This window comes from Euwallacea similis, chromosome 5 (genome assembly GCF_039881205.1).
Source record: "Euwallacea similis isolate ESF13 chromosome 5, ESF131.1, whole genome shotgun sequence".
Classification (NCBI taxonomy): Eukaryota; Metazoa; Arthropoda; class Insecta; order Coleoptera; family Curculionidae; genus Euwallacea; species Euwallacea similis.
In genome coordinates this window covers 5,344,971-5,370,733 of record NC_089613.1, presented here as the reverse complement: position 1 = coordinate 5,370,733, position 25,763 = coordinate 5,344,971, and the positions used below count along the sequence as shown (strand labels likewise).

At 36.5% G+C, this 25,763-nt stretch overlaps 2 protein-coding genes across 5 annotated transcripts in view; one reads left to right on the top strand and one right to left on the bottom strand.

Annotated features, from left to right (window-relative positions):
- The window catches only part of kn (EBF transcription factor knot), a 71,907-nt gene that overhangs the window by 7,732 nt on the left and 38,412 nt on the right, over positions 1-25,763 (bottom strand). For all 4 annotated transcript variants that reach the window (XM_066390481.1, XM_066390484.1, XM_066390482.1 and 1 more), the window contains exons 8-9: positions 9,125-9,206; positions 2,616-2,733 (exon numbers count right to left, since the gene is read on the bottom strand). In XM_066390481.1, coding sequence (XP_066246578.1) covers positions 2,616-2,733; positions 9,125-9,206 — 200 coding nt within the window. The remainder of the gene's footprint in view (positions 1-2,615; positions 2,734-9,124; positions 9,207-25,763) is intronic.
- On the top strand, positions 2,789-8,729 carry LOC136409159 (uncharacterized). The gene is made up of 5 exons (XM_066390489.1): positions 2,789-3,004; positions 7,458-7,701; positions 7,753-8,065; positions 8,158-8,351; positions 8,432-8,729. Exons 2-5 carry the CDS (start codon positions 7,569-7,571, stop codon positions 8,638-8,640), a joined length of 849 nt encoding a protein of 282 aa, XP_066246586.1. The 5' UTR covers positions 2,789-3,004; positions 7,458-7,568; the 3' UTR covers positions 8,641-8,729.

Sequence of the window (25,763 nt, the reverse complement as noted above, 5' to 3'; positions counted from 1 at the left end):
AGTATAACGTAAAATTTTGTAACGTAAAAATTTTATAGTATGCAGAAGTAATTTTTGGCTGGAGACGTCTTTTACATCTATTTCTCAATATCGGAAAATTTGAGATTAATATGAACGTTTACTCCAAAGTAACAGACACGAATCGTCGATCACCTCTGAGAGGCTGCAAAGTTTCCAGAGAGACGATCATAATTTAAAACTTCATAACTTCCAAACAAGAGAGTTCTGAACTTTCGTTTCTAGACGAACAAATCTCCTGAATATATACCTCATTAGAAAAAAATTGGGGTTAATCCAAAGGTAGGAGTAAGAAGCAGGGATTTTCGGTGCTCATTCCAAGGCTGCGAACCTACTTGAGAGGATTGATAATATCAACCTATCAACAGTATGCAGGCTTCTGTGTTATTGGAGAAATTTTGTAATTTAAGAGCTAATTTAATCCCAAGTTTAATCCCTATCAAGACCGGTGTTGCACAGTGGTCGAATTTCTAAGCCTACCATGGCCAAGAACGAAAAATTTAAATTTACTAATTTCAGAAGTTCGAATCTGGAAACTCCAATTTCAGGTTAAAACACTTAAGGTTCTATAGAAATTAGAGAGCTTAGTCAGCTTAAGCTAGGAGATTCTTTTCTGTCTGTGTTGTAACATGAGGTTCAGTGGGTGAGGGATAACTCCTCTGAAAGTTCCCTCTTAACTCAAAAATGATTTTCTGATAATAGTTGTACAGCAAGAAGTTTAAAAGTACCCTAAACGTCTCTCACACATATTTCCATCCCTGTTTGGGCCATTTGTATGCGCAGCCCGACCCTCTTTCCAAACTTTGTGAAATTGGCTCTGGATCCAGTTCAGTGGAGGACGGAAACGGAACTGTTCCGTGCAACTCCGCCGCTACCCTCGCCGGCTGCCGACGACTTAATCTTTTTTCTTTTTCACTTTCGCTACTCCAGTCTTTTATTATACGTCAGCGGACAGTGGCGGAACATCTGCGCCAAGCTCTTTAAATCACCTTGACACTTGACAATCCACAGAAAGTCTAAAAATTCACTCTCACCCAAGATGTCTAGCCACGAAGGCTTAGAGGAGTTGGTGTGTGGACACGAAGAGGAACGCTAATCATTAAATTCGAATTTTCTGTCTCCCTGCCTCTGGACGATTCGCAAGTGATGGAACAAATTCCTGGGCTGCATAATACCTCACTTTATTCCAGTTATGTTTGAATTTCCCTAAACTTTCCTTTCTTTTCGTTTAAAACATGCAGTGCCAGACTATTGAGCCAATGTTTACCAGTCGATTGGACTAGCAGAGATCAGTGTGAGGGGGAGGAGGGAGGGGAAGAGCTAGGGGAAGAGAAATGATTGTTGGAGAAGGAGAGAGGTAGGACAGAGGAGGGAGGAAAACTGAAGATTGTTGTAGTTGGCACAGAGACATCAGAAGGAAGAAAAGAAGAAGTAAGGGAAAGGAGAGGACTCCGTAGATAAGAGAGTGAAGAAGAACACAAGACAGAGAAGAGGAGAGGAAAGTATGGGAGACGGAGAGTTCAGGGTTCGGCAGACGAGAGGTTAAAATATTTCACGATTTAACTTGATCATTTCATCATTTTGATTATCTCACTTAACTTATGTAATGTAAAACAGACTAATGGCAACTGCGTTAAATAATTCTTCGTGGATAGATTTCAAGATTGATATAAATGTCGTGCGACTCTTTACATACAAGTTCTTAGATCTTTTTCAGTGTTATATTTGATTACGTTGTTATCACGTTCGATAAATGGTTTTCAATTTAAGTGTAGAAGTTGAGTGGTTGAAATCGTTTGCACAGGCAGCAAAATGTGTAGTTCTTGGCTACAGAACTGAAATAATTGTCTTATAAACAATTTGGGATAAATTTCAAATATGTTGTAATTATTCGAAAAATTAAAATTTTTCTATATATTTAAATGGAAATTATTAAATGTGTATATTTCAAGAGTGCCTAAACTGTCTCCATGCCTTATTATCTTAATTTTCATTCTTATTTAGCGTATTAGATATTGCTAAGATTCAAACTATTGTCCATTAAGCTTGGTTGAAGTCTTCTTGAGAGTGGATTATCATCAATTTTAAGATTGTAATAATTTTATTTTCTTTTAAAAGTTTCATGTGAAAAAGAGTAATTATCTCGTATATTAAGGGTCTTGTCTGTTCCTGATGGAGCAAAGATCAAAAATTAAGTTTCGCAAAAGTTTGAATAACTGCAAATTTGAAGTAGAGTTCATTCAAGCGTAAGAGAGTGTTTCTGAAAACATATCAGCTCTAACGATAGCGATAAAACTTATAGTGATAAAACTGGAGCCCTACAACATCCGAGTAACAAATCTAGTCCCATGCCCGAAAGCGACAATATACGTCTGAACAAAAAATTTCTGGCGATTTGTATGCATAAAGTTATCAGAAAAAAGACTTCTGCAATCAGTAAAAGGGAATTTTCGTAAACCTTTCCCCTCGGTTTTGTCTGTTTTGTATGCGGACCCGCGTCGTGGGTCAAAGTTGTATATTTTAACTACAAATGCGTTTTTTTTTAAGGTAAAAACTTGCGAATTCGATCTTCTGATCCTAATTTTTATGTGTATTACCTTCAGTGGGATCCAGTCTTTTCGCTCTTCTTCCGTGCTTGGAATTGTTATGTACAAACATGTTATCGGATATCGCTAGAAGTGGACCATCCACAGCCACTTGAGTTGATATGACAACCTGCAAAAGTAATAAAAAGAAATTTATTTATTTGTTTATTTGGGGCGTGATTAGAGCTCAGCACTGCGGAGACGTAAGCCATGTTAGGCTTAATAAAATCCTCTCAAGGACCAAATTAACTGGAAGCTCTAAGCCCCCTTTTATGGCAAGGAGCACCAGCTACACTCCATTCAATTACCTAGGCGATAAAATAGATTAAAAGCTTGCTCAGAGTCAGTTTTAATTTTTCTTTCATGCTGTTTTGTGTGCATCCAGAAGAGACTTTAAAGAGGTAAAAAATAGAGGTGATTTTAATAATTTCAACGTAATCCTGGAGATAAAAAACCAGAGATATTCCTTAAGCGATAACACCAGATTTCGGTATAAATCTCGAAAGAAAAGAAAATTGTTTTTCATCTTTTTCCCTTCCACTCCGGCTCTTATTTCGGAGAATCTCATCTTTTATCTTACCTACTTTCATCATAGAAAGCCTGGGCCTTCTCTATATGGCACCATAAATTCAATATTTAGCCGGTCTAAAACTCCGGTGCCCCGCCGATATGAATGGCCGCTCCGGAAAATGGCCCCCGGAAAATTGGATCCGGAGATCCGTCTTGTCGGGGAGTTTTCCGGGAAACAAATGACAAACGAACGACTCGGTCATCGGTATTAATATCCTGGACGATTTCCCGGGAAATTGAGCTTGCCGATATTTACTGCAATTATACGTAACGTATCACACTATTTGTTAAGGTGTTTTAAGGTAGTTTAAGTGTCGACAGGAAAATTGATATTATTAGAGAGGAGAAATAGGAAAAGGAGGATGGCGAAGAGGGGAAGAGAGGAAGAGAGGACAAATTTTGAGAGTTAGAAGTTAGCGAAAGATCAAATGCAATAAGGTAGAGGAGGAGGGAGAAGTAGCAAGACAGCTGAGTGAGTGTGAAAAAGTGTAGAGAGGAGAAAAAATATGATGAGGAGTGATAAAAACAGGAAGAATTGGAAGTAGGGGAAGATATAGTGATAAGGGGGAAGAGAGGAGGGAGGGGAGTAAAGACGGAAGAGATTTTTAATTTGATTTGACAGAAGAAAAAATCCTTATTGATTTTACAAATTTGACCGGTGCGCTTCTGGTTTTTTTAGAGATGAGAGAGAGAAGAGAAATGAGCGATAGAAGGGAAAGAAGAGAGAAATTGAGAGGATAGGAAGAAAAAGCCAGATAATTCAGAGGTAAGGGGAGGAAGAACCAAGACTGAATAAATAAACAGTGGAATTTTGAAAACTTGATTTCATCATAAAATCAAACAGTGAGGAAGAGAGAGACAGAGAGAAAGAGAGAGACGGAGAAAAAGAGACAGAAAAAGAGCGAGAGAGAAAGAGAGGAGAGAGAGAGATTTTGTATATTTCCAAATTCATGATTATCCATATTGAAAATGGCGTGTAAAATTTTGGCCATCCCCTAATACATATTTATATGAAGAGCCTTACCTAGTAATCAGTGACGGAACATATTCTCAATAAAAATTACATTTTTTCATATTTGACACATCGTGAGTAATATGTTGTTTATCCAAACTGGCAGGTATTTGATTTTGCTCAGCACATTATACCTATAGGAAATTTCCCTTACAATAATCAGTGGCGAAAAATTCCTTCTATGTGGAAAACTTCCTGATTAATCTGACCAAAAAGTAAATTTTTAAACCGATGATGGTCAAGGTAACTATGAGACCACGCAATACATCGAAATATTAATCCCCAGAGCATGTCAAGCTGTCACCTAATTAACCCCAAAACAAACCCCTAAATGGTAGTCTATCGGACATCGCCGATCCCGCCAAATCGGCCTTCGCCGCCGACCCACCGCCCCCAAACAGCCGCCAAACATGACTGCGTCCGAAGTGCATTTCAAGACACAGGAAGGAGTCCCGGGGGACGCACGCGCTCCCCAGGGATCGGAGGCTCCCCCGTACGCGTTCCCATGGGGACCAAGAGGGGGGCGAATTGGGGGAATAGTCGGCACACGCCGTTCGATACGGGCGGCCATCGAAAGGGGACAAGATTAGGGGGAGAATATGATGTCGGCGAAGTATGGAGTTCTTCGAGGGAACATTTGTTTGTTTGACATTGAATGCTGGATTTTATATATTCCCTTTGATTTTTCTTCATCAGTAGTGTCATATAAGGAGTGGATTGGAAGGGAAGTTTTGAATCTACTCAAGACAATAGATATGTAATAGAAGATATAATTGCAAAAAAGTGCGGTTTCATTAACCTCGGAGTGCATCACCAAAATCCGGGAATTTCTGTTAAGAAATCTCCATCAAAGCACGTTTGCAAACCTGTCTACTACCGCTCTTGACCTTTGTATAAAGAACGGAAAGAGACGGTGATACCATTAACTTTTATTTCCATGAGTGTATTGCCCAATCGAAGATTATTAACTTCTGTTTCCTCTAATAATTTTCGTGTGTGGGAAATTACTTCACCTTTTATTGTCACTTGCGATTATAAAACCGTTTGAATTGGCAATTGAATGTATCAGTTTAGTTGGATTCCCTCGAGTGAAGTGCAAATCGGTTTATAATGTTTATTTATAGTGCATTTTGTCTTATTTTCCTTGGCGTAAGTGATTTGGTTTATACATCATCCATGAATTGTTTTTTCAAAATACAGACGATCAAAGTTTTAACCAAATTTACAACACTGTCGTGATTGAAACAATTGTTTCCTGGCAACCAAAAATTTCCTGATACTCGTCGATAATATTAACTGGAGTAATGTACACTAAGCTTAGGGAGTGAACAATCCTTCAAGTTTATCACATTTGTCTCGCTGCAAAAATCTTGGCCAAAAAGTTCTTTGGTCGTATCCAGAAAATCTTTGCAACGAACACTCACTTGAAGGGTTTTTAGGGGGTTTTTGTTAATTACATATTCAAAAAGTACTATCGGGACTTTTCTTAGGATAAAGATAAAGGAAGATTCTCAATTAGAATGACCTAAAATCCATCTGTACCGATTTTCATTTTTCTGCTATACAGGGTGTTCGAGAAAACTAATAAAACATGTTTTCTATATAAACAAATTTTAAAGTTGCCAAAAAAATTATTTTAACAATACAACTGATTGGCGGTTGTTCAACAATAAATGTATTACTACTATTAAAGAACTTTGAACTGTTTATATACCAAAAACTAACCTTTTTAGAATAAATTAATATTAATTTCAATTTAATGTAAAATAATAAATTATTCACTGGGACACAACGGTTTTTTTAAGTGAATTATTAGCATTTTCAATTAACCCCCCAAATTTTCTTATACATTTTTATATACGTCATTTAGTTGATGTCAAGTTATGCTCCGACAAGTTTCTTTAATGCGTGCACAAAGTTCTTCGTGGGTCTGAGGTCCTGAGGCATAAATTTTAATTTTTATTGTTCCTTAAAGGAAAAAATCCATAGGCGTAATATCTGTAGATCGCGGTGGCCAACGAATAAGAAAACTATTTTATCCGATCCAGCATTTGGGAAAATTATCATTTAACCAATTTCTCGTGTTAACCGCACTATGAATGGGCGCTTCATCAAGTTGGAAATGTAAACTGTAGCACTAATTAAGAGAGGAAGCTCGCTCATCAAGTGTGTCACTAAACTCATTTGGTAGAAATCTCAGAAAACGAGCGGCGTTCAAACTTTCGTTGAAAAAATATGGCCCAATAATCTTTTGATTTACAATACCACAAAACACGTTTACTCTTGAAGAGTATTGTCGTTTAGATTTGATTATCCATTTCGGGTTATCATCACTCCACATTCTACTATTTTGTGCCGACACTGCACTGTTTGTCATAAATGTAGCTTCATCGCTGTATAAGACGTTTTTTGGGAAGTTAATATCTTTTTGGTGCATATCCTGCAGCCATAAACAGAACTCCATCCTTAGATTTTGATCTCTAGCTTCAAGTGTATGAAGAACTTTTGGTTTAAAAGGTTTATCACTTTTTGACAATATGTTTTATTAATTTTCTCGAACACCCTGTATAGCGTAAATATGAAAATCGGTACAAGTGGGTTTTAGATCATTCTATTTGAGAAACTGTTTTCATTTTTATTCTAAAAAAGCCCTAATAATATTTTTTGAAATTTAATTATTCAAAATTAACGCAGCTAGCCATAACTATGAGCTAAAAGTTATCGTACCCACTACACAAATGTGCATTTTGAATATATAATTAACAAAAAAAACACGTCAAAATTGGCAAAGAAATAAAAATTTCACAAGGGTGGTAAGTCCTTAACCCGGACACACTGTATATAATTCATTTTCAGCAGCTAAATTATCTAAATAAAATTCGAATTAACCAACTAATTTGAACTAACGTGAACTGGGCCCAATTCAATTTATTCCAACATTAAACATTTGTTTCACTACTTTCGAACTGATGCAGATGTGGATATTTTAGTGAGTTAACAGCATTTCCGTTAACTCACTAAATTAGCAAGTTAAGTGATCAATTATCTCACTAAATTAGGAGCTTAATTGATGAGATCTCACTAAATTATTGACAACTGCTATCAATCTGGAATTAGTGAGAATTCAACCAAACTTGAAAAATTTTAACGCAATTGTTACGGCTCATACTGGCCTTTTTAGGGCATCTTCGGCAATATTTGGCCTGTTCCTGGAAATATTCAACTTGATGTTGTGTGGAAACTATAATAATAAACTTTTTTTATAATTTCAGATAACGGAAGCTTTCTTCCTTCGGTATATTACTTACAATGGAAACCTCATATCAAATGTCTTTCAGTTTCCATTAAACAAATTGTTTGAAGACTTAGGCAGCAAACAACTAATGGAAGACTCTGTTTACAATGAAACGGATCAAATGAAAATATGCTGGACCAACATACTCTATATTAACGAAACTGATGGAGTTAAAAACGGTTGGGCTGAGTACCAGGTCGCTATGTACTATCCAGCTGAAAGTAGGTATTTTTCCCATTGTTTCTCTAATTTAAATATAATAATTCCCGCAGTTGAAGTAAAGAAAAGTGTCCCCAAAAAGCACAGGAATTATAAAATCGAGATTGGTGATGGAAAGTTTGAGGTCTTTCAGTTTGAAGTTCTGGACGAAGGCGAAGGTTTTATTTTGAGTAAACTTGAAGACACCGCTTGTGGGGTGGGACAATATTTGACTAAGACATTTTTCACAAAACCAGACAAAAGGGGGAAACATATAGTGCTGAGGCTCTCCAAGCACCTCCCTACAGGGCTGGAGTTAGAGCGTGATGTTGGGGATTTGGAGGACGGAGAGTTGTGGAGTGTCACGGAGAGAGGGGAAGAACAATCGTTCGTAATTTTCATTGTTTAGTTTAATGAGAGTAATAACTCTCTTCTATACAGGAAAATGTTAATTACATATTTGTGATGTTGCTTTCCAGTTTTGGTTTAGTTGCCAATTACACCAGTCTTCCCATTTCGGATGAATACATCTTCACGAGTCCTCCAGAATTGTCTCCGATGGTCAAGAGACCTTCTGGTTTGAGGGCACTTCCTATCCTTACTGAACCAGCAATTGAAACAACTATGCCTTCTGTTGAATCATGTTCCCCGTTGCTGACAAGGTTGTATGCAGGTAAGAATTCAATGAAGGATTTAATAGTGATGAGGATGACGATAATGATGATACATTTTCAAATACGAAATCTGTTGCAGGTCATGAAATCTTGCCAGATCTTTGCCACCTTGCCAAAAACGAGAAAGTGGTCCTCAAAGGGGATATTTACGTAAGCAGGAAACACTTGAATGAAAACGGCGAATCAGACACGGCAAAGTCAGAGGTATCAGATCCCTTATTTGTGATACACGAAAACACGGAAATTGAGAGAAGCATTAACGCTTTAGAGGACAAAAATAAAAGATAAGAGCTAGGTGTTACCTTAGATTAGAAGATTTGCATTTATATTATTGTAAAATGTTTAAACAAGTGTTAATAAAGTTTAAAATTGGGAAATGTACAGTTCTTTCTGCCTTTGCTGATGCAGCAGGCGTTGTGAACACAATCATAATGCCGGCGCGATGATGAAATAATGCATATTGCTCGACATTTTGACCGTTACGACACGTTTCTGGGTCAAAACCCTTCGTCAGTTGAGCTTACTTAATTTTTCAGGTGGTGCGATAGCAAGTACCGCGAAATACCGCTAGATGGAGCTGGCGATATATCGGGCCATAGCTGGTAACACCTCTTCATTTATATTGGCACAAGGTCGCCTACACCAGCACAGGCAAAAGATATTTTACGTTTCACTTTAGTCAAATAATTTATTATCAATATTATTATCAATATCAATTATCACTTTCTGGTTAGTACTAAAATTGCTAATACTAAAAAATAATATCACTTACCTGAAATCGTCGCATGTCCCTGGGATTGCCAGCGTTCTTCAGGCAGTTTTGATTGCACTTGAGGAAAAATTTGAGAAAGAATCTGAAAAGAAGAGAGGCAAATTTAAATGCGAATTTGTTCCAAAGAACACAATTTCTACATAGCACTCGATTACTACACTAATAATAGCACATACACACCCTTCCTGCCAGTGTTTACAAACAATACACATACCAGGCTAATTGAACCCCTAACCCCAGGGGTGGTATTCCCACGGGATCGGCACGTTTTAATTATTTTTGTTTCCACCTACAGGGGGCGCCTTTTGATGTACTTTGGCGGCTAATCCGTAACCGCACATGCCCCTCAAAAATGTCTTCATTTTTTATTCGATTCGACTGGAATCATCCGAGTGGAAAATCCATTATGCAGGTTACAACTTATTCAAGAAATACGTTCTTAAATGGTTTCAATTAAGTGAATTCGAACTGAGTAATATCAATTTGTGTGATGCCGAATCAAGTGGAAAGGACGAAGTCCCTCCCTTGGAAAAACTCACGCGAGGTTTCAATAAAAAAGTCCATTATGTAGAAACTTGTTGCTTAATTTAAGTGGGATTAGTCAGGCGATAGCCCTAATCTTAAGTTAGTTCTGGCATGCTTGAATTGTTACTGTGAGATGCATTAGACAAGGGATGAAGTGAGTTGATAAATTCGGATAACTTTTTCACTTTTTTGTGGCGCTAAAGGAATTAACATACTGCAATGACACCCAGAAGCGTGGACATAAGATTAGCAACTAAATGGCCACTTTAAGGAGGCACATTTATGTGTATCCCCAGTGATTAAACTAAGCTTTGTTCGTCTTTCAAATTTCTCAAGAAGTTTTCTCAGATCCTCATTTTCAAAACAGAAAAAATATGAAAATGACGCCACACCAACCAGACACGTAGGGGATATTCCCTTGACACTAACAACAGTAACGTTATATCTCGGCTTTGAAGTGGTGCAATTTAATTAATTTTTAATAATTCATGTATGCTTTGTATATCATTTAAATTTTGTAGAAATTTATCTGAAGTTCTTCTTATATAAAAAAAAAAAGTGGAAATGATACAAAACCAACCAGAAGCATACGGGGTAAACATTTGAAACTAGCAACAATCAGATTAAATCTCCACTTTGTAGTGGCACATTTTCACGACTTTCTACTTATATAAAGAAATATACTACATCTAATTTTTCCAGGAATTTACCCCAATCTCTCGTTAAATAGAAAAATAACGAAGATGATGCAAAAGGAACCAGAGGCGTATCATACAGGAATCTCGAGAGTCGAAATGGAATAATCTCGTCATTAAGTTGTATATATTTCTTTGAAATCAGCCTACGCCAATTGGTTTTATTGTGCAGTCTTCAAAAGTAATATAATAGTTAATGAAACAGTGACGTTAGCAGACGTGACTTCCTCGGAAAAAATATGAAAAGCCCTTTTTATTAGGGAATTTAAAATTATTTTTTATCTTTGGAAAACACGCAAATGCGTCATGAAATAACGGTAGAAATCAGAGCAAATTAGAAAATCTTAACCTACCCCAATAACTTTTGATATTTCTACAGCAAATCTTGTTTATAATATTAAAAATATTCGAAGAATAATCAGAGGCGTGCGAGACAGTCTCACTTACATTTCCTCTCTTGTTTAATGAAATTTCACGTGGACAAAACTCGAATTGTAAGCATCCCTTAACTGGAAACAGTCCAAACTAATGTCTCTCTGGAAAGCTGCTGAATCGACTTCCAGGAAAAAGAAATTTAGGTATATATCGCCGAATGAAGAAAAGAACTTACGTAGACATTCCAGGGGTTTTTCGGGCAATTAGGACTTCGCTCTAGATTCGAGGTAAATGAGGATAATTAGTTGAGGTTTGAGTCCATGATAATGGGAGTTCTTTTAGACATTTTGTGATGAGAGATCTGAAAAATTGCCCGAGGAAGATAGGAGAAGCTCAAAAAGGCAGAAGTATTTTTCCTGAAAATTTGGTTATGAGTAGGTGAAAAACAGGGAAACGAGTCCGAAATTCCCGAGAAATTTTGTGAAAAACGAATTACGATCGCGAGGTAGGAACAAGGTGACTTCATGGAAATTTTGGAAGGGAGAAAGGAGAAACATTGGAAGAAAATATTGTGCCACCTATAGATATTATTAATATATTACAAAGGGTATTAATTATGATGGATTACTACCACTACGAGGAGATTAATAATATGTTGCGATGAGGGCGAGGAAAATAGAAAAAATGGTAGCAGTGAGAAGTTACTTAGAAAGAAAAATAAGGGAAATACGATAAGAAAGAACGATATTTTACTGTAAATTCTGTAAGGAAAGCAAACCGGGAACAAGGAAAACTTGGAAAGAATTTTTGTCTTTTGTACTACCTGGAAATATTTTGAGATAAATAGAAGATCCCGTAGAAGGGAATAAGTTATATTGGAAATTGTGTGAAGAATATTTAGTGAGGAAGGTAAGGAGATAAGGACGAAAGAGAAATTAGGCCCATTGAATTCAGTTCGAAGACAGTTGCGGTAATGCAAAGGCACCTTACGTTAATTTTTAAAGAGATTTAATGATTTATTCATTTCTAGAAGATATTCTTAAGCGACTTTCTTAAGTTTTATGGTTCGTCATTAAGTTAGCAACATAATGAACTATGCAGTTGATTCAATAATGTTGTTTGGCTAATCATCTCGTTCATGATTGCTGCTCCAACACAACCGGAAACGCTATAAAAGGTCAACACACAACTGAAAAATGAATCGCTATGTAGCGAATTTGTCAGTCAGACAGTGGAAATTGCCATGCAATGAATTATAACTGTATTATCCCGAAAAATATCGCGAAAATGTTTTTTCGACGTGGGTTAATCACCGGCAGAGCCGGAACTTTGCAGAAAAAAAATTGATTGCCGATGCGGAGCTTTTTGACCAGATCTATTTATTGGGGGGAGTTTTTTAAATGCTTTCGAAATGGTTTATGTTACACTCTTGAAATGTTAATTTTTGAGCTAATAAATTCCTTTGTAACTGATGAAAAGCTGACTCGAAGGACCAAAAATCCATAGACGAGCCACGCAAAAATGAGCTGTGTATTGTACAACACTGAAGAAAATAGGGAAAATAAGGTAAAATCCGATGCAAATGAGGCCTTCATTCAGCCGAAATTGAGTTATTTAATAAATTCCGTCTCCCTTTCCCGAAAATTCCGTATTCCGTTATGTTTAACGTCTTTATAAATTCGTCGGATTTATAAGCTGATTTCATTTGCAGGGAAAAACGCACCACTTAAAGAAGGAATTATGGCGATTCTAGCACAGAGGAAAGTACACCTTCCCAGGGACTTCGTTTACATTTAAAACCGAATCAAGCTAATTTCCACTAGGGGCATTATCCATTCCGAATCGCTTAGCGTTACTTTAGTTCCTGCCGCAGACTTAAGACGACGTCGGTGGGAGCAGGAAACGCTGCGATGCGAACTCGTCCTAAATTATGCAAAAGTCTTGATACGGCCCTTATTAATTGATGACAAACTGGCAACAGTGTTCTGCATAATGCATGCTCTTCAAGACCTACCTGTCCTCAGGGACCAATGTTAAGAATTTTCAAGTTTCACTTGTGAAACCCGGCATCCCATTCATGGTTTTTAGTTGCATATGTAAAATAAATAAGCTGGGAGTTAAAAATGTGCCATTATTAACTTCATTAATATTTAGCGAGGTTTTCGGCTTTTGCGGGTTTTTGTCCCAAATTGAAAAACGAATTTATAAATTATTTCTGGAATTGGGTCAAATAAACGATGCCATTTCCTGATAACAGCCGTTTTCACTGAAATGTGCAAAATAAAAGCGTAATTTTCGATATTTTGACCATTACACTGAGAGTTTTAGCACGAATGTCAGGATTTTTAAACTTTACTACACAAAGTTCCTTGTTACAGTTTCTCACGAAGATCCCACGAAGTCAACTCATTTGACCGCGTTACCACTTCTTTACACACCAATTTTTTCTCCCGCTTATTCTTAGATTCTGAAAAATTTTATGAAGAGACTGTTGCTCCTATTTCATGAATGAAGTTGTGAATTACAATAAACGTAAAAATTTATAGCTTTGAAATTAAATCACTTAGAAGGCTCATGTGTATTTAAAGAAATTATTGATATCAACCATAAAATTATAGTTAGTGAACATGAATTCAAGGCCATAATAGAAAGATTATAGGTTCACATAAGAACGAGACTCAATATACAATTTGAGCCATGCAAAGATAATAAAAAATTCATACTTCGCCAAAGGAGGTAGTGATATGTTCCCTAGAAGTTATGAACTACATTTCTTAGTTCACCTGGGAGTAACCGACTTGAGGTCCGAGTCACAATAATACCTTTCTCCGGAGAAATGGAGATTATAGATCCATACGAGAACGAGAATAAATATAACAATTTAACTAGTAGATGAAAAATTTCAAAGGCTTATGTTTGAGTAAAGTAAAGACTGATATATTTCCTTTCATCCTCAAAATTGTAAGCTAAATTCGACAGTTTACCTGGGAGTAGCAGACACGAGTTCTGGGCTATAATAGGCAGTTTACAGCTCTATTCATAAATTAACTAAAAAAATAAATTTGTAGCTTCCCAATTAGGGCATCGCGAGGCTCATATTTTTCCTCTAGCTTCTAAAATTATGAGGTAAATTCCTTAGTTTTCGCTGGAGTAATGGAGATAAGTTTCGCGTATTAATCCAGAGTATATAAATCCGCTTGAAAATAAGACCAAAAATAAATATTTGCAACTTTAAATTTACAGAATCTGAAAAGATATTTGTCCTAAATAAGTAGTAATATGTTCCCTTTTATTCTAGATCTCACTTTTTCCCTCCTTATCGTTCATACCTATCGAATAGCAAAGACGTAGCACGCTACTTTTTCAAACACGAATGTTCCGAGGAAACATTAATTTTCTAATTTAAAAAAATCGTGGGGAAAGATATAGCTTCTTGTAGGCCCATGAGTCTTAATAAGGAAACAATTATTAGTCCGAATCGCCACACATGCAGTTGCCGTTGCCATATATCAAACGTCAATAACGTTTCTTCAAAGAAAATATCGTCAGAGAAAAATATTGCAGGGAGTTAGATCTGGAGAACTCGGAGGCCAAAGCGTCGACCCATTACAATCTATGTTCAGAAACTGTTTAAAATAAAATGCCTCAACTTTGAAACCATCCTGTCTTTTCTATTTATACGCTTCTGCGGTAACTTTGCTCTAGATCAATTGACAGTTCCATTGTAATTTGATAATCGTGGCAAAAACAAAACTGCAACACGCGACTGTCGATTGAGTCACGTGTCTAGCGGAGCCCATTGCGGGATAAAAACTAAACTGTACAAGTCTATTTCGGTCTAGACCAGGGGATATCTACCATCCACCAATTCCAGCAAATTGCACCGGCTATAATTCTGAACTGACATAATCATCCGTAAAATCCAAGGAAACATCACATTGGCTGCTTTCTTGCCATAGCAAGTTTTAATACTCCAACACAGGTGTTATCTTCCGGACTACAGCAACCTTTCGAAAGCTCGTGCTTTATAGGAGCTACAGCTGGGAACAAATTACCAATATTGGAGTTTAATTTGATTTTTAGTCCAGTCAGTACGCATTAAAAGAATTAAGATGATGCATTCGATAAATCCGGTTGCACATGATCCGGCAATCCGAGAGGGATATTTTCGATTTTAGAGACCACTTGGGACCGGAGGGTTGCTCTTGGGGAAGGTCAAGGAATGATTAATCTGCTATTAGATATGGGTGAAATTCCTGCCTGTTTTATGGTTCCACGTGAATGCCTTGTCTTTTTAAGTCGCTCGCCGATTGCTATTGATTTTGTTCCTCCGATACGCCACTGGATTTCGCTTAAAACTTGAAATTTCGTGAGTGTGAGTGACGTGCGTATTTTCTAAATTATTATGTTCTGGTGCAATACCCAAAATATAGAAAGTTTAAAGTTCCAATAGCAGGCTGAGGATTTTCGCCATACACTTCAACTGTTAAAGCATACTATACATCAGGAGCGTGCGTGAGTAGATTTTTTAAACATTTTTCTGTAGAAAATTGTGCAGTTAGATAATGTTTGAGGCACCCTGAATATTAGAGGCTGGCGGGTATAAAGGTTTTTTATAATTATTTATTCTTACTATAGTTTGAAAATACGAAAATTTTGCCTCTTCAGTCTAGAGGGCTATTAAGATACGCCACTGAACCTCAAATAAACCTCGCAATTTCTCCATAGAAAGTTTTGAAGCTGCTCTATTTTTTAATCCCATTAAACCTCAGGAACGTGCTCAGATAAAGGATTTTAAAAGTGCTGTAAAATGAAGGTCTCCAAAAATGCTTTTCCAATGCTCCAGGGCTTCAATTTAGATATCTAGGATCTATGTAGGGCCTATACCACTGCATTAAACCGAAAAACGGCACCTCAAAAATTTCAAAATTTTGTTGAAAATTTCCAAGAAAGAGAAGTGTCTACTTCTTGTCAGTTTTAAAACTTTAAATCAGTTATCTCTTAAGGCTGGTGAAGTGCGCCACTGACTTTCCAATAAAAGTTGTAATTTCTTCGTAGAAAGTTGAGTAAATGGGTGATTTGTCATGTACATAAACATCAGGTTCGTGCATGTATAAAGATTTTTATGAATTACTTATTCTTGTTCTACACTCAAATATGAGAGGTTTAAATTAGTTCTGGTTTTACAACCTCGAAGTTTGGACCTTGTTATGATACTCCAGTTAGATTAAAACTCGTAATTTCTTCATAGAAATGTGCGTAATTAATAAACGTTTGATGCGCACTAATCGTCAGGAATGTGTTTGTATGAGGATTTTCCCGAGTTATTATTGAAAATATGATAATTTTACATCGCTTATTGAAGGCCATTGCGATCTGTGATACATCCGGCAGTTTAACCCAATATCTCTTCGCCCATAATGGAACACTAAAAAATGCACATTTCCCCCCTTGTGGATACACATTTTCCCCCTAAACCACGCCGCAAGAAGAAAGATAATCTCACGAAACCGATCATATTTCGGGGGCCCTCGGCCGACGTCGTTCCCCAACGGTATTGACGACCGGCTCACTGGGGGATACAGAGTCAATACCCACCCCTGGGATCTGTCCGGACTCCCTTGGGAACATGGCCGCCAAAAAGGAGAAAGTGGAATAAGGAACGACATAGATTAGACGAGGACGCGGAAAGGGGAGCACGTCTCGGCCGGAAAAACGGCCGATGCAGGGAAACTAAAAGTTTCCCTTGCGTTTCGGGATTTTCCCCCCTCAGACCACACTGAACCCGTCATGGAGAGTGACTGTTTTCAAACGTGAATTCTTTAATAAAAAAAAATGTCGATTGATTGATTAAGCGATTAGTAGCGCCGAGAATTGGAGGAATTTCAAGTCGTGTTCGATTGAAAAACAGCGAGGCAATAATGCGTTATAGGAGGACCGATACCTTTTCGAACTGACAGATTTATGAAGTGGTATGCGCTAATATAGGGGAAAAGGAATGGAAATAAAACTACACTGCTGACGGCTTTGTGACCGAACTGACGAAAAAATTCAAGAGTAATGCCGATACTTAGCGAGATATGAAGTTATTGATCTGATTTAATTGTTGGGCTCAACGAGCCATCGGTCACTTCAGAGGGTTATTTACTTCGTTACCAACCCCTCCCTCGTATTCACATATTACTCCTGGTTAGTTTGGGTTAGCACCTTCTAAAATCTCTTACGAAAATACCTGTCACTGCAGGTTACTAATGATAAGATTATATGGGATACACCGGATAGCCGAGGTTGGTGCCAATTTCCATTAATTCACTACTAATTCCATTGTTCCACGGAATAATTCCCACTGGGCTTAGCAGTTAATTCCTGCCTCGCTCAGGTTAGTTCAGGTTAGCCGCATGTTTTCAAAATTTCGAGTCCCTCTCAATTGTTCCAATGTTAGTTCCATGGGATTACAATCTTTGATCGGTTCTCTCGTGTCCACTATTTCTTTAAATTTTCTAATTACTCTAAAGTTGTAACTCGTAGTCAGCGATTACTAATCCCATAACGTCTACAATCAGAGATTAGTAGTTACTATCTATTGCTTTGGGATTTGTAGACGATTTCTTATTGGTTCAGCTTAGTTCGAATGGGAAATTCTAGGACTCAGTTAAGTCAATACGGGTTAGTAGAGCATGGTTTCAGGCATGGTATTAGTAGATAATCTTTGATTGGCTCATCCTATAGTTCATCGTATTTTCGGGTCATTAAAGATTAGAAGAGCCTCTACTTTCTAGGGGTAGTAATTCTCGTTTAGTTTAGGTTAGCGATTCAGAGATAATCGCAAATTTTCTTAGATTAAATTATTTGGGATTAGTTTGGAGCGCAATTTCATTCAAAGACTTCTCTAAATTTAAGTTACTCACGGTTCGTGAAGCATTGATTCCATGGGATTAGGAATTACTCCTGATTAGTTTGAGATTCGCGGATAATTTCTGATTGTTCCAACGCGAAATTAGCTCTGGTCATTCAATTCCTCAATATTAGCTTCTTTTCGCAGTTCCCCCTCGAAGAAGGCTTTCAAATTAATACATGATAAATTGCTAGTGACTAGATTTTAAACGCTCAACAACTTTACCCTTATCATATGCATTGTGTGCAGGCTCTATTACCTCGAATTTTCCTCTCAGAGTAGATTTTTACACTTGGTTACATCTCAATTGGCAGCCCCGCTGGATTTCCTAAGAAACGTGTCTTTCAAAGAGAAAGCTTCGTTTTCTCAAAACGCCATCACCAATTTGCACAATAACATCATCATAAAGTACGATTTTCCCTCAACACTTTGGTGGGAATTATCGGTGATCACCTTATCACATTTAAACTTGCATTCGATCAGAACGACTTTATGGCGATCAGTATAGAAGTTTTTTGGAGTGCGACCTTCCTGAACATTTGGAAGATGTCGATGTAAGAGCCAAATAAACGTGATGGTGCTCCCTTGCATTTTAATGAAATTTCTCGTCAACTTCCGGGCGAGAGCTACCTTAACCTTTGGTTAATAATAAGATCAGTAGTAAGGCCTATCAGATCACCCGATACGAATCCATCAGATTATTTTTTGTGACGTCGCTAGTTTATAAAACGGTAATGATAAAAAAATCCTAAGAAATAGGATATTTGTGTGTTGTGTCATTGAACATAATACAACCAGTATACTTAAGAGACCGCCAAATACATGTTACAAGGCGAATTGTTGCATGTATTGCGGTAGTGGCAATTTTCAACAATTATTGTAAATATTATCAGTTTGTTATTAGCACCAAGGAAAGTTGTGCCGTATGTTTAAGAAACACCTTGTATAGGTCTGCTAATATTCAACCACGCTACCACTAATTTAGTCCATAATTTCTAGAACAATTCCTCTCCTTGCAGATTAAAAACAAGGAAGTTTTATCAGGGACAACACACTGCGTCATCGATATTAGTCCAGTGCATACACCAAAGAGCACCGATAATTCCCACTACACTGCATATCAGCAAGCCTAATCTGGTTATTCTCCGACCCTTTGTCTCGTACTTGCCCTTAGGCTACCGGGCTGGTCCTCTATTTGTCTTTGCACTGTATTAGTTAACTTTGGAGAGGGACAAGGCTCATGGAAATAAGAGGCTTTCGCTTAAGAGTCCCCAAAACTTCCTCAAAGTTAACCATTATTTTATCCAAAGAAAGCAATCACATGGGGGATTTTTCCTGCCGAAGTAAAGCTCAGGCCTCTAGTTTTATAGGACCCTCACTTCTAAGTTGAACATAAGGCATGCGACAATGAGCCGTAGGGCATATGGGCCTCTCAGTTAGAGCGTGCTAAACTCCTGCTGTACAAGGACCTAATAAAATAATAGCAGGGAGCTATCCTGCGTTACATATTTATTCTAGTTCCCGTTATCCTGCTGTTAGTGTTTGGGTGATCCTGCGGGTTATACGAGCAGGAAATTGGGGTGATTTTACAGGGGCAAGATAGTGTGAAATAAGTCCAGTGATACCATTGCTCAATTAGAGCCAACATGTCAGAGTTCTGTTAACTTTACCAGTGTGATATTTCATCCACGAGGGCATTGGCCAAGCTCTCCGTTTCCATGGAAAATATCTTTTTGATAGAGTTTGATGTTAAACAGTACACAGTATAGTTATCACCGATATCAATCTCCCTTGAATGAAATAGTCCCTGTATGGCCCAACCTATGCGCAATATGGTGCTAAACTAACTCAGCGCTGTTTACGAGCAAATAAATAAGGCATATTAACATACCGTGCATTCGTCCATTTAATGGCTAATACGGTGTTAATTTATTCTGCTCGGACACGGAATTTGACGAGAGTAAATAATAAATTTGTGGCATTGCGTGTGTGTGCAATGATACGTCACGTATGATATTTAGTATTTTGGGACACCGCCATGTCCCAAATTGCCTAATAAGTTTCAAAGAAATAAAAAGATTTAGTTGGGGATAAATTAATATAGTAGAGAGTCAACCTCCCGTCTGCCCCCTAAGGGGGTCCCAACTGAGCAGGCTGCCCTGCACATAATGCAAATTGATATTAATTACGTGTGCAGAAATAAAAAGATTAAGTTGAAAATGGATTAATACGAGGTGTGTGTTTGAATATAGTACCATAAATTCAACCACGTATTCGATATCTCAAAATATGACAAAAACTGCATATATGAACATATATCGAAAGACTCTTCATTTTTGGTATACAGCATGTGAAAGGTTGGTTTCTGCGGATGGTTTTTTATTAATATTTTTGAAACGTTTCGAAATAAATTAATAAAATCTTGTACTTTATTATAACTTTTTGTGCTCTTTCTGAATATCTATAAAAAATTGCCACATTTTTCCAGAGGTGGGTAATACAGAGGGGTAGCACTTAAAAATTATATACACTTTTTTGCACTTAACTTTATTGACCATTTTATAGGAAAAATATTAAATTTGAAGATTTTAACATGAAAAAGGTACTGTTGTTGAAAGGCAATAGTTTTTGACAAAATTGAGATTAAAAAAATCACTGGATACTACGTTTTATTAAGGAAACATCAGAATTAAAACTATTTTTTATTAATTTTCTTTAACAACAATTGTAATTAAACACTGTTTTGGTGGCAACGAAAAATTACTAGACTTTATTGAATAAATGTTGTCATATACGAAAATGTCAAAAAATATTTAATAAAACATAGTATTCACCGATTTCTTAGATTTCGGTTTTCTTGAAAACTGTTGAAGATTTCAACTTTCAACAAGAGTAACTTTTTTATGTAAAAATCTTCAAATTTAATATTTTTCCTAAAAAATCGCCAATAAAGTTAATTACAAAAAGTTTAGGTATTTTTTAAGTGCTATCCCCTGTATTACCCGTCTCTAAAAAAATGTGGCAATTTTTTCATAGAGATTCAAAAAGAGCATAACAAATTATAATAAAGTACAAAATTTCATTAATTTATTTCGAAACATTTCGGATATATTAATAAAAGACCATCCTCAGGAACCAACCTTTCACACCCTGTATATCGAGAATTAAGCACCTTTCGATATATATTTATATGAAGTTTTCGTCATATTTTGGAACCTAGAATATGTGGTTGAATTAATGGCACTATGTTTAGAGACGCCTTGTAAAGAGTTTCAGCCTCCCGTCTGTCCCCTAAGGGGGTCTCAACTAATTAGGACTGCCCTTAATATAATGGAAAGTGATACTAATTACGCATGCAGTGGATATTAGAAGACATTATCGTTTAGTGCTTTGTGCGTGAGTAAAAAAGCAGCGTCAGTTGTTCTAATCACATTGAAGTTAATCGGTGCAATTTCGACTTTAGTCGCAGGAATGGGCAGGAAAAAGCATAATTAGAGCATATGGCTCCTTTAGTAAAATAGTTTATTTTTTTGTTTTTGCCCCAATAGTTCGATAGAGAAACTTGCAATTGTGATTCTACCAGTTAGCCGCCTTCTTGCAGGTAAACTCAACAATTTAGATCTTAATTTCAATAATTATAAAAAGAAAATACCGTTACGTGCTTCGCCTCAATATTAGTCCAAGTACGGCACTCTCGAACTCATAAAATTATGAGTTAAATTCCTCAGTTTGGTTCAGAGTGGTGGAGATGAGTCCTAAACCATTATCGAAAGCTCAGAGATCCACACGAAAATAAGTCTAAATTTAAAAAAATTGTAACTAGAAAACTAAAGGAACTCAATAACTCATATTTGGCCGAAGGAACTACCGATGCGTCCCCTTTGATCCTTGAAATTGTGAACCAAGTTCGCAAGTTTACCTCGGCACAACGGAGATGATTTCTGGGTTGTAATATGGAGTTTACAGCTCCATTCGTGAATTATAATAACAAAATTGTAGCTCCGAAGTTAGAGAATCTACAGGCTCATATTTACCTCTTAGAATTATGAGGCAAATGCTTTAGTTTGCTTGAGACTAGAGGGGATAAATTCTGTGTTACATTAAAAAATTTCTAGATCTACATAAGAACGAGGCTAAATATGAAATTTTTTTATGTGTAAATTTAAGAATTTCAAAGGCTCGTATTTGGTGAAACTTCGTCCCGATGTGTTATTCATACATGTTCGATTTGATCCTCGAAATTATGAGCTAAATTCGCCAGTTTGCTGAGCTTTCAAAGAGAAAATAAAGAGAATGTAAGAACAAAGATAGAGGTCAGAAAGGAAGAGTGGCGAAAATGGAGATGAAGGTAGGCTATAAGATCTAGTTTTAAAAAGTTGACAGAAGAAACAGGAGAAAAAGCAGGATTTCTCGGATCATTACCATTTCTCACTTTTTTTTTTAATTCGATGTTCATAAAATTTCCATGTATTTCTCTTTTTTAAAAATATAGCTTGATATGCCTCTGGTCTCGACGGAGAGCGAGGAAAATTTCTAATTTTGCATTTGAGAATTATAAATGACTATTTGCCAAGATTGATTGCTATACCATTGTTTCCAATTTTTAAAAAATTCGACGTGCACTAATTTTCCACGTAAATTTTAACTTACTTATCAGTGATTCCTTGTGAAGATTCATTGGTGCACTACAATCTTTATTTTTTTCCCCAATGTTTCGAAATCAATAAATTTCTACTCTTAACTCTTCTTTTAAAATAACACTTGAAGGTCCGTTAAAATTTGAGAAATAGTGCGTTACGCCCCTGCTTTTTGCACACAAATTTTAGGATTTATAAGTGAAAAGCTCATGCTTTGGCTACCTGAAATCCAGAAGCGTACCACCCGTATATTCTGCAATATTTAAAGTATTGTACGTTCTAAACAATGACTTGAAGTATCTAGAGGTGGTCTCTTTTACAGCTGCAACTTCAGTCAACACAGTTCGATTTATTCAAAACCAGTCAGAAATAAGTCCAAAAGTATCGGGCACCCTCGAGCTAATAAATTCTTTCATTTCCCGAAATTTGTCACCGGAAGGCCACTAAAACTTTTACCGATGGAATGACGTTTGTAATTATTGGCCATTAAGAGGAACAGGATCCCTTGGGAAGAAATTAAGATGTTTTAGGTGTCAACACACCACCCTCTTTCCAGCCATTTGCGGTCTTGTCAAAACAGCGCACATGTGTGCATATACGAAAGTCACCAGAAGCTTCTTTACATGCAAAATTGAAACTTAATCCATGCCCCAAACTGGCCATACGCATAGTTAAACCCTGTATTACCACCCCATGCCCGAAAGCCCTTTCGGGGCAGCACATAAGTCGGCGACCCTCTGTCCTTCATAAGCATTTAAAGACCAAGTATTACCAGCGGTTTTCGGGGGCCCTTCTTGCATTTAGATGTTTACATTTGGGGCCCCACAGGGCTCCACCGTGAAATGCTGATTTCGCACGGCAGCCTGTGAGCCTGGCGGGGTTCTTAAAGTTGGTCATTTTGGTCTCGCTCCTCAGAGGAAAACGTGTTAATATTATGGCGTGGCAAATGACCACGATTGCTTTGTATACAAGTGGAGTTAGGAAGAAAATGGAGTTTTGTACTTTATGGCCCATTGAGTAGTCTATTATTTTGCTACAGCCACAGGCGTTAAAATCTGTCAGGGATATTAATCACTCAGGAACCTCCTGGTATTTTGATTTAGGAAAATAGAAATACCAAACCTTTCTTAAGGCTCTAAAGAGAACGATTTGTCTCAGCAATTTAGGGCTTCGCTACTGTAAACCTACCTGCAGTAAATTATCTTTTTGTCCATAGTGTCTTGAAATATTTCCAGATAAATACGTCTTTCATAATTATCTTAATCCTGTACGAACTAAGTAGCTCTAATTTTTAACGCCTCGTAAAAGGAGTGCACGTTTTGTGTCAACACAGTCCCTCACCGACAGGGCCCCGTTTTTTCTTACCTCTGTCACTTTAGTTCCTCACAAAATTTAATGAATGCCACCAATTTCTTTAATCCCTATTCTCTTTGCTCACAATGGTTTTCAGTGAGATCCCGTTGTGTAAAATGTGCTATAAAAATCTTATTTCTTCCCTCTATCTACTCTATCACACCTCACTAACTTGGCGATAAACAATACATTCTTACTTCTCTACAGCGCTAAGAAGTAGATTCTAAATTTGCAGAACATTCTTTATTATGCCACCCCTGTGGCTTCCTCACTAATTTTTTTAACTTCTTTTCCTTTACTTCCTTCTTCAATTCTCATACTGAAGTTTAATGTTTTTTCACAAAATTCTCATGAAAAGACGTGTTCCTAAGGTTTTTGAAGCAAATATTTAGATTCCATTCCTTATTTTCCTTTGTTATTGCTTACAATATTTTTTTAGCGAATTAACACACCTCACAATAGACGCTCACTTCCTGATTCCTTACTTCTTGATTTAATTTTCAAAAACGAGTTCTATTTTTTCATAAAAATATACACTAGAAAAATGGTTTCTTTACAATAATTGAAATTTATGAATCGTATTTCCTTGCCGCCTCATAAAATGTTCAAGAAAATAATTACTTCTATGTTTTCTTTTGTAATACCTTACAATATTTTTTAGCGAAATTCCCAATTCCGTAGTTTTCTACTACGAATTTAGTAAGGGAAAAGCAGGCAAGGAAATTTAGTGAGTGCTTAAAGGAAACTATAGAATCTGTCCCAGATAAGAACGAACAGCCTGGGGATCTCAGAAAGGGTAATAGTTACAAAATCGCCTAAATTATGAAAAAGTTGCGCCATTTGAAGTAAATTAATAATCTGTTTTTATACTCGCTAAATTCCGAATGGTTACGAAGATATTCGAAAAATGCGAATTTGGCGGTTTTTTTTTGTTATACAGTTACAGTTAGGGAAATGAAAATTTTACATTATTAACACACTTTTTAGAACTTCTTAGCAGTATTGCCAGTTTTCTTATTGAGTCTTTACTTTCTGAGTTAAACTAGATTGAATTGATAAAGTTGAACTTTTGATTTCCATACGGGCGCAATATCGAATATTTACATTTTAAAAATCGTCATAAAATTACCATTTCAGATGTTTGGCCCATTACATTCGATATTTTTCTCAGCAACTCTATGAGCTATAGCCATTAAAATATTTTTTAATAAGTCGGCCATCATGTTGACTTACAGCAGTGGCACACAATAAATGAATAAATGCTATGGAAACAGTGAAAACGGTATGTTTGGATGGTTTATTTAATCATTTGTGATAATTTGAAACTTCTATTCAATCTAAATTTAGCCGTACCGTTGTCATTAAAACATAATTTAATCAAATTAATGTTTTCTTGTTTTACGCTGATTTGGGGAATACGCGTAAGTAAATATAATTATGCACACGTCAAAGAAATTTAAGATTTTTGAAAATTAAAATATTTTTCACGATTCTATAGTATTTATTTATATTTATTGCGTGCCATTGCTATAAGTCAAAATTCTAGTCGACTTATCAAAAAATGCTTTAACAGCTACAACTCATGGAGTCTCTGAGAAAAATACTAATGGCTACAAAGGGAATTTTATGTCGATTTTAAAAATATAAATATTCGAAATTGCGCCTATACGAAAATCAAAAGTCTAACAATTTTTCTCCAAGAGTAAGGATTTATCAAAAAACTGGCAACACTGCTACGAAGTCCTTAAAAAAAGTGTCTTAGTAAAGTAAAACTTTGATTCCTTTAACTATAATCGTTTAACACGTTAACCGCCATGAAGCCCGAACTATGGGTTTCACTTTTTCTGTCAAATCGGCTCCGAAACCCATACGCTGGGTTCCCTTTTCAAAGTGTCTTTTTACTGATTTATGGCATTTTTATAATAAAAGTCAAATAACGTAATCAAAAAATCATTTTAAAACAAAGTTTCGTTTTGGGCCCCATCGACTGAAAATTCAAATGTACGGTGGGCGGTTAACGTGTTAAGAGTTATTTGCGAAAAACGAAAACCATAACGTTCGTTTTTTTCCGAACATCTTCGTAACCATTCGGAATTTAACCGGTATAAAAACAGATTACAAATTGGCTTTAAATTGCGCAATTTTTTTCAAATTTAAGC